This window comes from Antechinus flavipes, chromosome 1 (genome assembly GCF_016432865.1).
Source record: "Antechinus flavipes isolate AdamAnt ecotype Samford, QLD, Australia chromosome 1, AdamAnt_v2, whole genome shotgun sequence".
Classification (NCBI taxonomy): Eukaryota; Metazoa; Chordata; class Mammalia; order Dasyuromorphia; family Dasyuridae; genus Antechinus; species Antechinus flavipes.
The window spans coordinates 437,432,452-437,444,901 of record NC_067398.1 but is presented as its reverse complement, the minus strand read 5'-3'; the positions used below and the strand labels follow the sequence as shown (position 1 = coordinate 437,444,901).

Here is a 12,450-nt window from a genome sequence, read left to right as displayed (position 1 = left end):
AAATCAGACAGAACAGTAAAGCTGACAAGTCCAATTTCTTTCCTCTATAAAAGGAGTTTGGTAGTCCATCCTCTAGTCCTCCAATCAGAGGCAAAAAGAGGCCGAGGGAGGTGTTAATTAAAGCTTGAGTTAGCTGGGTGATGAGGTTAACCTGGGAGGGATATCTTGTTAATGTGATGAAGTGCACAAGTAGAAGTAGGCACAAAAAAGGAAGTGAGGTAATGGCTAACACCTGAATTGCACTCTCTTGAGCTGGTCAGAGGGAAAAATATACATATGAACAGAGCTGGGCAGAAAAATGCATTTCACTCAGCAAGGAAACAGGAGGAAAAAGAAAGAAGGGAGAAGAGGAATGATAAGTCTGGAGACAGGTAGACCTGAGTTCAGATTCTAGACAAGTCTCTGGTCTATTTGCCTCAGTTTCCTCATCTATAAAATAAGTTGGAAAAGGACATGGAAAATCACCCAGATATCTGCCAAAAAAAAAAAAAAATCCTATGGGGTCATGAAGATTCAGACACGACTGGAATGACTGAACAATAAGATTTTGTCCAAATTTTAGTCCTAAGAAAAACAATTTCTAAGCATAATCATGCACAAAAACATGTATAGCTCTTTTTGAGATGATAAAAAACAGGAATCTGAGGGAGTTCGCATCAAGTGCACATGGATAAACAAGTTATGGTATTTAAATGTAATAGAATACAACTGTGCTAAGAAATGACAAAATGACAGAGCAGAGAGACTTGGGAAAATGTGTATGCACTAATGTAGAGTTAACAAAACAGGAGAACAATTTATACTTTGGCAACAATATTGTAAAGACAAATAACTGACAAATAACTATGAAAGAAGTAAAAACTCTGATTACCATGATGTTGTTGTTCAGTCATGTTAGTTGTCCAACTCTTTGTGAGTTTTTTTGAGGTTTTCTTAGCAAAGATACTAAAGTGACTGGCCATTTCCTTTCTAGTTCATTTTACAAATGAGGAACAGAAGTAAACAGGATTAAACGACTTGCTCAAGGTCACACAGTTAGTGTCGGAGGCCAGATTTGAACTCTGGAAGATGAGTCTTTCTGACTCCAGGCTTAGCACCCTAGCTACTGTTGCCCCCTACCTGCCCTGATCACTGTAAAGATGAACCACAATTCCAGAGGACTCATGAAGAAATATGTTACCCACCTCCTGAAATGAAACACACAAAGTTCAGATTAAATTCATTTGTATATTTATGCATTTATGCATTTCCTTTTGGACAAATGAGAAAATATGGTTTGCCTGATTACAAGTTAGTAACTGAGGTTTTGTTTTCCTTTTATTCGCAAAGGGGGAAGTAGAGAAGAAAAAATGTTAATGACTGAAAAAAAGTAATTGAAAAAATAATTTGTTTTTAGCAGAGTAAAACTCAACAATAATCTGCATTATAGACAGATTTAAAGATGTTTTTAGCCTTCTGTAGTAGAAATGACAGGACAGCTAGATGGTACAGTGAATAAAGCACCTGACTTGAAGTCAAAGAGATCAAAATTCAAATCCAGTCCCAGACACTAATTATGTGACCCTGGGCAAGTCACTTAATCCTGTTTGCCTCAGTTTCCTCATCCATAAAATGAGCTGGAGAAGGAAACAGCCAATCATTTTACTATCTTTGTCTCCAGTATCTTTGCCAAGAAAACTAAGGGGCTCACAAATTGGACACATCTGACTCAAGAACAACAAATGAAACTAGAAATGATGCAAGAGATATTCCTACATGGCAATAATAAAAGGAAATACTAGAACAGCATTGTAAAAATTTAAAGTCCTTTCTATTTTTTCCATATATCATGATTAAAAGAAAAAAAACTCTCTAGATCTTGTTTGGCTATAGACATGCATATTTGTAGTTGCAGATGCAAATTTGTAAACCAGGTTGAATCCTGTAATCCACTTGTGTTCCAGAGTTCTGAGTTGCAGAGTGCTAAGTCAAGAGTTTCTGCAGTATGATCAGTATCAATATAGTGAGCCTCTGAAAAAAAAAAATAGACTGAACAAAGAGTTGTCAACTTGTAAGAGACAGAAATGGTACAGGTCAAGGCTCCCATGAAAATCAGTAGTAAAATTTATCCGTGCTTTTTTCACACTTCAACTAATCTGTGATCTTATTAATATCAGCACTTCCTTTTTTGATACAGATTAAAAATCTTCAATACATTTTCACCTGTAATAATTTGTTCTCCCATAGACCCTCCACAAGGGATCTATCAAACATGCTGAACACTTTTCTTTGTCTTTTTACATTTTGATATATTTATGCAGCACTCAGGCTGTCCATATCCCTTATTCTCAACATATAAACGATATTTCTTTATCCAAATATACATTTCTTTGATGATATCCCTGACACCACATCTGTCACAGCACATCAATGGACAATGAAATCAAGTTGTGTTCACCACATATCTTTCCATTCTCCTGTGGTTTACTTTCAAAAGAGTTAATATACTAGCACATATAATTGGACAGATATTGCAGTTGAGTGAGCTAAAGTAGGCATCAAATAGTGAACAGCTAAAAGAGGGTAGGCTAGACTGCACTTGCTTCTAAGTGCTTGGATGTAAAAACTAATTCTTTCAAATAAAAATACTTTCCTAGTGTGGCTTTATAAGGTTGCAGATTTTGAAAAAACACAAAGTCCAATTTTTCATTATAAGGATTATGGATTTATACATAGCTACACATAAATATCATTGATAAATATTTTTGTTAAGTCTTAGTCATCACTGATTTTCCTAAAGTTTCAATAACCAAACAATGATTTAAAAACTGTTATTTCAAAAAACACATAAGTCATTATTTTACAGCTAAATTGTTGAGTGTTTTTAACTTTTAAAGTGTAAGCTTAATGTTCGCCAAAAGAGAAACTATTTATTAGCATAAAAATGTTTAAGTGGAAGAAAATGGTGGGCTAGTTGATGGTAGACCAAACATGTGTATGCCAATAGCATAATGGAGAAAACAGGATTACAAAAAAGAGCAGTATTATAGAGAAAAGATTGTAGTTTCGATCTCATTAGCTGCAAAGTTCAAAATATTTACATTAAATTATTTTTTAAAACTCTTGTTAAAATCTGAATATATCTTTTAATAATTTCTTTAAGGACAGAGACTGGCTTTTGTCTTTGTATCCCAAGAATCTAACAATTTCTTATGCAAATAAATGTCACAGAACTCACTGTTGAATTTAAATATCAGCATTTTTTATTTCTTCCACATATGTAATATTTTAGCTAAAACAAACTAAATTAAATAAAAAAACCAAATTCATCTTGCAGTAATATAGTACATGATATTTTAGGTACTTATACTAGTCAACTGTACAAGTACAATAATTGTAATACTTATACTTTCAGTATCACCTATTCAACATACAAGACAATGAATATAATTCCCTAACTTGAACATTTTTAACACTTTTAAACATTTTTAATTTCACCAAATATGAAACACATTAACAACACAAAGCTTTTATGTTTCATTTACATTTCAGCTTATGGCCTTGAATAAATTAATTCTTTTAAAATATCTATCAATCAGTGCAATTTTCCTTTGTATGGTGGAAGAAAGAAGCCAAAAACTGCTGAGGAAAGTTTGCTGGAAGTAGAATAGTGCTACTTTGGAGTATACCAACGAAGTCAGTGTGAGTGTACTCTTATTTGCATTGGAATGTTTACAAAAACAATCAATATTATTGGAATCAGTCAAACTGGATAAAAGACTCTTTGGAAGATAAAAATGGCATCAAATATTTAGTCCAAGGGATTTTTCATTGCTTATTTTGACATCCTTTAAATATAGTCTTCTCCTGGCAATCTGCAATAGGATAGTCAACAAACAGTTTAAAATAAATTCTCCCTATGACTGGCACAATTATTAAGTAGTCACAAAAACCGTATTAATTTCAAATGTCACTAAATGTAGAATATGATTATATAGAATGATAAACATCTAGCCACTGAGCAAATTTTCCTTAATAATAATTAGACTTTGGTACCAAATAAAGTCTATTCACCTGAATCCTTACAAAAATTATTCTGACACTTGAATTGCTGTTTTCAAAATAAGATTTAAGACCCAAGTTGCATAAGACATTATTATCTAAGGAAGAAGTTAGTTTTCCAATCTTATAATTCAATAAAATATGGCTTTTGAAGCCCTAAGATTTTCTTCCTATAGAAGTTTATTTATTTTTAACTTAAGGGCACATCAGTATGAAAATATCAAGTTAATAGGATATTCTGAAAACCATATTTTCTGAAGTTCCTCCATGACTATTTCAACTCACAAGTAATTGGACAGTGATTATTTTATGAGCCATATTTATTTTGGAGTTCTTCCTCCTCCCCTCCATATATTCCTCCCTCATTAAAACCATTAAAAGAAGTTAAAAGAATACTTTTCTGTACTTTGCCAAGTAAGTAAATTCTAATTTTTATAATCTTGAAATCAAAGACAGTTTAAAATCAACCTTATACTTTGAAAGAGGCATTACTCATTCAAGTTCAATTTGCAGTTGGATTTGAATGATTTGCCTTCCCCAGTATGTGATGTGGGGAAAAGTCGTTTGTGATTAAATTATGCACTCAAACCATTTCAATTATTCTTCATCATCTCTCTGAAGAGGTATTAGCTGGATTTCTTTGGCAATTCTTTCTGCCAAGGCTCTGCTGCTTGCAGCAATTACTCTTCGTGACATTAAGTCAAAAGGACCCCCTAAAATCAAAATCAAGCACATCAATGAATCACATGCAGTATAGGAGGGCTCAAAATAATATCAGGATACATAAAGTACAATCAGTTACACAGTGTTCTATGCCTAAATTTTAGAAAAAAAAAAGTATACCTTCCTAAGATGCTTAAATGCTAGTATTAGATAAATAGGATTCCAAGGTTTGTTTATTTTATCTGGTATAAACAAATGCCCTGTAAATATTTCATTCCAAAGTCTGGAAAAGAAATTTATACAATGTTCTCATCCCCTAGGTGTACAAGGAAATATATCTGATAGTTAAACCTCCACATCTTTCTATCTACAACCCTTTTATTCTCTTGCTGATTCTTTTCCCTGACCTCTTAGCTACCTTGAGCCATATCACCATGTAATTTTTTCAAAAAAATTCACAGCTTTTTAGGTCAAATAATTGTTTGACTTTTATTGTTCTTTCTTTATGCAAAACAAATCTTAAACTAGAAAGAAAAGAGAAGCAAGACAGGTGAAAAAGTTCTGTTCACCAAATTCAGATAAAACTATCTGAATAAGCAACTATTCACTCCAAAGTGCTTTGGGAAATAACAAGTCTCTATGACCCCCAATGGAATTAATCTGGGCTACTGACACTCACTCTGAGAAACATAAACAAATATCAGTGAATCAATTCAGAGACATTATTTGCCTCCATAACACTTTTTGTTATTTTCATTTTTTGTGAACAATTATAGATTTCACTAAGGTAAAAGCAGAGTCAGTCAACAAGCAATTATTAAGCACTTAATTAAAATTAGTAAATTTCAGAAGGAGACTTAGAAAACAGACTAAACGTTCTCCATCACCATATGATTTACCTGTTACATCCAAAAGCACTCCACCAGCTTCAGTAATGATTACACCAGCTCCTGCCATATCCCAGCAGTGAATGCCCATTTCATAATATGCATCTGCTCCTCCACTTGCAACAAGGCACATATTTATTGCTGCTGTACCAACACCTCTTATCCTAAAAGACAATATTTTAAACAAAATTTACTAAGAGCCCATTTGGGATTTTCTTAGCAAAGATACTAGAGTAGTTTGCCATTTCCTTCTCCAACTCACTTTACAGGTGAAGAAACGGGCAAACAGGGTTAAGTGACTTGCCCATGGTCACACAGTGTCTGAGTCTGGATTTGAAATCAGGCCTCCCTGATTCCAGACCTTGTGCTTTATTCACTGCCACATTTAACTGTCCCATAATTTCTACTATAGTAGACTAAAACATCCTTAGATACCTCTATAAGGCAGATCATTGTTAAGTTTTACCTCCTAATAACAAATTCTTTTTTAATTACATTTTTTTTTAATGACTAAGGCAGCAATCCCCTTTAATAAACTTTTCCTATTATGAGCCAGGTATTCTGATAAATGTTAAGGATATATATAAGAAAAATCCTTACCCTCAAGGAACTTATAGTTTACTATGAGCAAACAAAAGAAAGTTGAAAAGAGAGGGAGGAAACCAGAGGGTCCCAATGCTGGGTTCTGTGGTGTTGAAACCAAGTAAAGCCAATGACAGAAAATGGAAAGTTACTTGGAACTTCTTGCTGTTTTCAATCACTTTATAGAGTGCCACTTAAAATAGCTATTATCCATTAATCTATGGGATAATTAAGGCTAATATATCAAAAAAGATTAATAGTGTCATTTCTTGATCTTATACATATATTCTACAAAAATAATTTAAAAAATTGACTCTAACAAAACTAAATTATTTAATATAGTTTATCACTAGAGTGGTTTATTATTAGTATTAGTAATATTAACATTAACCAATGAGACAATATTGCTAAGATGAATGATTTAAATTTTTTTTTAATCCCAATAATAGTAATATAACAATAAGATTCAGTTGTCACATGCTTTTGGTTTTGTCAAACATGAAATGATTAGCTCATTTATGATACATGAGAAACACTAACAGTAAACATATAATATACAATTATATAATAAAACATAAATATGATCTTGGATTATTTAAAATATCAGTACTTTAGACACTGAAAATCTTTGGTTTGTAATTTTTAAAAAATATATAAACTTTAAAAAGCAACACAGTATCAGGATCAGTCATCCTTGACTGAATTGTAGCATTACTCTAAAAATAAAGAGATTAAAGATAAAATAGCAAAAGCAGCAACAAAATACAGCTTTGTTTCATTTTTTTAAAATGTAGGCTAGAAGAAAGGCAAATCTACCATTTTAAAAAAGCAGGGCAGGAATGGACGGGGTACAAGTGGAATCTACAAAATGTAAATTTGTCTTGAATTCCTGGCAAAATTCTAGAATTTATCGAAAGTATCAAATGCCCAAATGTCTATATACAATTGCCCAAAATTTGGGAAAATACAGAGGAACTAGAAGCCTTAAAAAAAAAAAAAAGGCAAATTTGAACTCTTATGTTAATGGGATGAAATTTATGTTTGGATTTTGACACAAGATTAATATATCTAATTCAAATAGTTTCCAATTCTAGTAGCAAGTTTTTGCTCTCCTGATCCATTTACACTCCTAAAAATTATTGAAGATCCAAAGAGTTTTTGTTTATATAAGTTATGTTTATAGATATTTACCACGTTAGAAACTAAATTGACAAATTTAAAAAATATTTATTAATTCACTTATAAACAACAAATTCAATTTACATGTCAATATGAAAATATATTTTATTAAAATATTTATTTAAAAAAACTAGTGAGAACAGTGGCCTTGTTTTGCAAATTTTTTTCGCATATTTGCAAATATGTTTTGCATATTTTTATAAATCTCTTTAATGCCTGGTTTAATAGAACACAATTGGATTCTCATTTGCTATTGATTCAATCTACTGTAATACATTGTTTTGGCTGAAGTCTATATAGAAAATCCAGCCTCAGAAATATGTATATCATATGTATTTCTTCCAAATATTTATACACATGTTTGAAAGCTGGAAAAGAGATGACTATTTTACTAGGTATAAATAACACATAGCTATAATTATTAAAATATTTTGACTTCATGTACACCTCACTCCCACCAAAAGATTTTGGGGATGGGGTCCATAGATCACAATTTAAAAGTTACCTTTTCCAAAAGCAACTCCAGAGATCATTATATTTCCAGAAAAAGTTGATCACTTTACACCATACAGAATGACTCAGTTTTTAATACTCATACTACCTTAGCTCCCTCTCACTACAGAGTTAGAGGATGAAGTAAGAAACCCTAAGTTCCAAAATTTTCCTTAGGATTCAAAATTTTCCAAGTAACTTTCCATTTTTCATCACTGACTTTACTTGGTTTCAACTCCACAGAACCTAGCATTGGTACCCCCTAGTTTCCTTCCTCTCTTTTCATTTTTCTTTTGTTGCCCTCAGTAAACTATAAATTCCTTGAAGGAGAGGACTGTCTCTTTTTCTTACACATATCCTTAATAATTATCAGAGTGCTTGGCACATAGTAGTAAAAGTTTATTAAATGAAAGTGCTGCCTTAGTCAAAAGAAATAGAACAGATAAAAAGAAGGATAAAAACAATATATTAAGAAGATAAACACATTTGGCAAAACATGACTTAAAGTGGGAAAACATGGCAAAGAATATTTGGTTGAAGGTCAATTGAGGGAAACACAAAACTGACTTTATTTCCCACCAAAAAGGGGAAATAGATGAGGGCTCTGGGAAGTCGATCACAAGTCTAGGCACAAAGAGTGATGAGCCTGTTCAATTAAGAAGACATCTCTGCAAAAAGCAGAACAAAATGAAAAAATCTTCACTTAATGATAATTTTATTCTTGAAAAAAGTAGAACAACAAGAAAAATTTTATTCTGAATATGATTTTCAATAACAGAGAGGAGCTAGTGCTAGGGTGAAAATCAGCATAGCCTAATATACCTTAAATTGGAAAAGAAGATTTCAAAGGATTCTGAAAAAAGATGTATGGAATCCCATTAACTAAAATTCTATAGGGGAAATTATCTCAGAAGAGATGGGATGCTGAAGAATAGAGAAGATTCAAAGGGAAGCAATAAGGAAGAAAACTAGGATTTATCTGAAGAGACTAAAGTGATTCAAAATCAGATAGATTAGTTCAAAGTCAATGTCAACATATCAGAATCTCTAGTGGGGATTATCTGTGCTTGGCCCTGCAGTGTTTAACATTTATTAATGACTTAAATAAAGGCACAGATTGTATAAGCTTAAAATTTGTAAATAATAAAGGTAGAAGAAGATAGATAATCAACTAGACAGTGAGACACAGATTCTTAAAAAAAAAAAAAAAAAAAAACAGCAAACAACAACAACAATAAAAACCCTGATAGATCCTAGGACTGGCTTGACTTTAATAAGATAAAATTCAATAGGGAAAAATGTAGTCTTATGTTTGGATCCAAAAAAATTAAATCCATAAATATAAGATAGAGAAGTTGTGGTCAGACAACAGTCCTGAAAAAAGATTTGGGAAGTTTAGTGAAGGTTCAATATAAATCAGCAACGTGAAAGGGTAGCCAAAAATAACCCCCAAAACTAATGCTATCTTGGGCAATATTAAGAAAAGTACAGCTTCCAGCACCAGGAAGATAATAATACCATTACAATAGGTTCTTATCAGACTTCATTTGGAATATTATTTTCATTTCTGGACTAATTTAAGAAAAACATTCCAGAGATAATCCAGAGAAGGGCAACTAAAAGCTGAAGGACTTTGAGCCCATGTCATTGGAGGGTCAGATTAAAAAACTAGGGATGTTCAACATGGAAAACAGAATACTTAGAAAAGAAATGGTAGCTCTAATTAAGGAATGTTATAGAGAAGGATTAGACTCATCCTATTTCAAAGAGCAGAACCAGAGGCCAAAGATAAAACTGCCAAAGAAATAAATTTAGGTTTGATAGTAGGAAAGGTTTTCTCAAAATTAGAATTGTTCAGGAAGTAGGATGGATTGCCTCAAGAAATAGAAAGTTTACTCACTTTTAAGAACAGATACCTTATCAGATATGCTATAGGAGGGATATATATATATATATATATATAATATATTTACTATATAGCTACTAGATGGCCAATTAAACCATCTTCCAAATTCTCAAAGGTTATGTATTTATGGGTATTTAGTGTCCATCTAGAAAGTGATTCATCAACAACAGGTCACCCCAGAATGAAGTCATTTAGATTTTAACTAGATTTTAGCCAAGCATTTAGCTATCTCTTAAGTTATCCTTCTGAATAAGAATAAGTCATATGGGCTACAACAGTACAAACAGGTTTACCTGGAACTGAATGAATAGCCCAGTGGAAAAGAATAGTTATTACTTGCTCTTATGAGGTCTCTAAAATTAGAGTTCCTTAGAGATCTATAGTTTTTAATATTTTAAACAATGACTTGGATAAAATCATAAATGTCTACTTAACATATTTTTATATGACCCAAGCCTAAAAGGGATCATTAACATATCTGACATTAGAGTCAAGTTCCCAAAAGATCTTAAGAGACTACATTGGAAGACTGGATGAAAATTAGAAAGATAAAATTGAATAATGATTTTTTTGGTCATAATTGAACTTTTTTTAAAAAAGCAATATATAATATTATTAATATGTAATTGATATAAGCGATAACATAGGGGAGTTATAACTAGATAGCCATAAAAATGAAAAAGATAAGGAGTTTTAGTAGTCTATAAACTCAAAACAAATCAACAGTCTTATAAATCAACTCCAAAAGATATACACTAAGTCAGATTTCAGAGAGACAGTATGGCCAGTTTTTAATTGTTGAGATTCTCCAATTTTAAATATGCTTCAGAAAGATTGCTGCACCAAAAGATGCAGCAGAGTGAGAATGCTACTTTTTAAAACAAATCCAAGCACTAAAGCCAAACAATCATGCTACTTTTCTGTGGTCCCAAAATTCATACTTGTGTGTAAAAAGTTAGGAACAGAAATATTTTGCTGTTTTATAACACTATGCAATCAAAGCAAAATAGCTACAGAAGTCATAATTTTGAATTTCCCAATTTCTAAAAGAAATTTCATATAATAATCACAGTAATAATGCACAATTACATAGTTCTGTATACTTTACAAAATTCTTTCCTCACAAGAATCTGATGGGGTAGACCATTTTATTGTTACTACTATTTTAAAGATAAGAAAACTTATGTCCAGGGATGTGATCTTTCCCTGTAACTAATTCTCTAAGCTTTAGTTGCCTTATTTATAATACTCATGATCTGAAATAGTTCAAAGATCTAAAAACAAGACTTACAGTTTCCACTGAACTAGCAATCATTCAAAGTAAATTATCTCCAAACGAATATGTAATCAGATGATCTAATCTTAAAGATAAACAACCACTTGAATAGTAATTGTGAAAATAAACAAGTTTCTATATTTAAAACAAACATGAAGAGTGAATTCAATCCTGGACCAGATGATCTCAAAATTGGAAACAATTAACAATCATGTAAACCTGTAATTATTCAATAATTTTATTTTTACATCAACTCTGAAGAAGTTATCAGGAATCATAATGAATGAAATATTTGGTTTTCTTAAAGCCACTTCTTATATTAAATTTCAAGAGCCCCGAATCCCAAATAAAACCGAAATTTACTTGAAATAATATTTTTAACACTTTTTGTCTTTGAAATATTCAAGGAAAAATTCTGTCACTCTTCAACTATTAGTTTTTAAGCTTTTTCTCCACATGAACATTCTAAGATGACTGAATAAGGATTAAACCACATTTTAACCTTTACTATATTTGAGATTTACAATTTCTGAGGGGAAAAAAAAACTTTTATTATAAAATATTAGAATTCTCTGAAGTTTTCATCAGAAGATGATAACAATTTACCCATGAATAGGAATACAAAGTAGCCTCTCCATATTTGAAAGAATAATTTTTACAATCTCTGGTTCTCGGCTAGATCCCAATTCTGTCACTAAAAGTGACTTAGTAATATCTAAAAAGAAGAAAAACAGATTGACATTAAACACTTGAAATTTCAGTATTTTTAACTTGGAACAAAACACAACTTTCCATTTAAAATTCAGACTAAATCATGACCCATTACACTTTTTTTCCATCAAATAGGCTTGAATTTCAGCCTATAAATTTTTGTTTTTAACAACAGAGAACTAACTAACAATATAGAGGACATCCATCACCTTATGGAATATCATGTGCTACAAAGGCTAGGATAATGACATTTTACATGTAAGATTGGATTTGTGTTCAATATTTCTAGATCTATATATTTATATAAAACAATATCAATGTATCAAACTAGAGTGTTTTAAATAACAAATATGTGGAAATTAATTCTGCAAAAAGAAATATACTTTCCTACCATTGATAAAGTTAGCTAAAGAAAATGTCATGCAAGATCATGTACTCAAGTAACAGAATATCCAACCAACCATACTACAGGCAGTGTTTAGGTTAATCTAGGATTTTCTTGGACTCCATGGGAAATGAGCAAGCATCACCCATATAACAATTACAAGCATGCTAAACCCTTTGGTTTGCCTCTTAATTACAGTTATCTCTATAATTGGCACAGGCTTTTTGTTCTTGGGATAACTCAACTGAAATCAATACAAAAGTTTAGATGCTTGACTGTTTCTACTTCATCAGGTACTAGTTATCCCAGTGCTTGGAAACTGTGCATA

General features: G+C 31.6%; 1 protein-coding gene across 1 annotated transcript in view; it reads right to left on the bottom strand.

Moving 5' to 3' along the window:
* Positions 1 to 3,219: 3,219 nt before the first annotated feature.
* IMPA1 (inositol monophosphatase 1) overlaps positions 3,220 to 12,450 on the bottom strand; it is a 48,738-nt gene continuing 39,507 nt past the window's right edge. The window contains exons 7-9 of the mRNA XM_051969982.1: positions 11,633 to 11,741; positions 5,604 to 5,755; positions 3,220 to 4,754 (exon numbers count right to left, since the gene is read on the bottom strand). Coding sequence (XP_051825942.1) covers positions 4,639 to 4,754; positions 5,604 to 5,755; positions 11,633 to 11,741 — 377 coding nt within the window. The 3' untranslated portion in view covers positions 3,220 to 4,638. The remainder of the gene's footprint in view (positions 4,755 to 5,603; positions 5,756 to 11,632; positions 11,742 to 12,450) is intronic.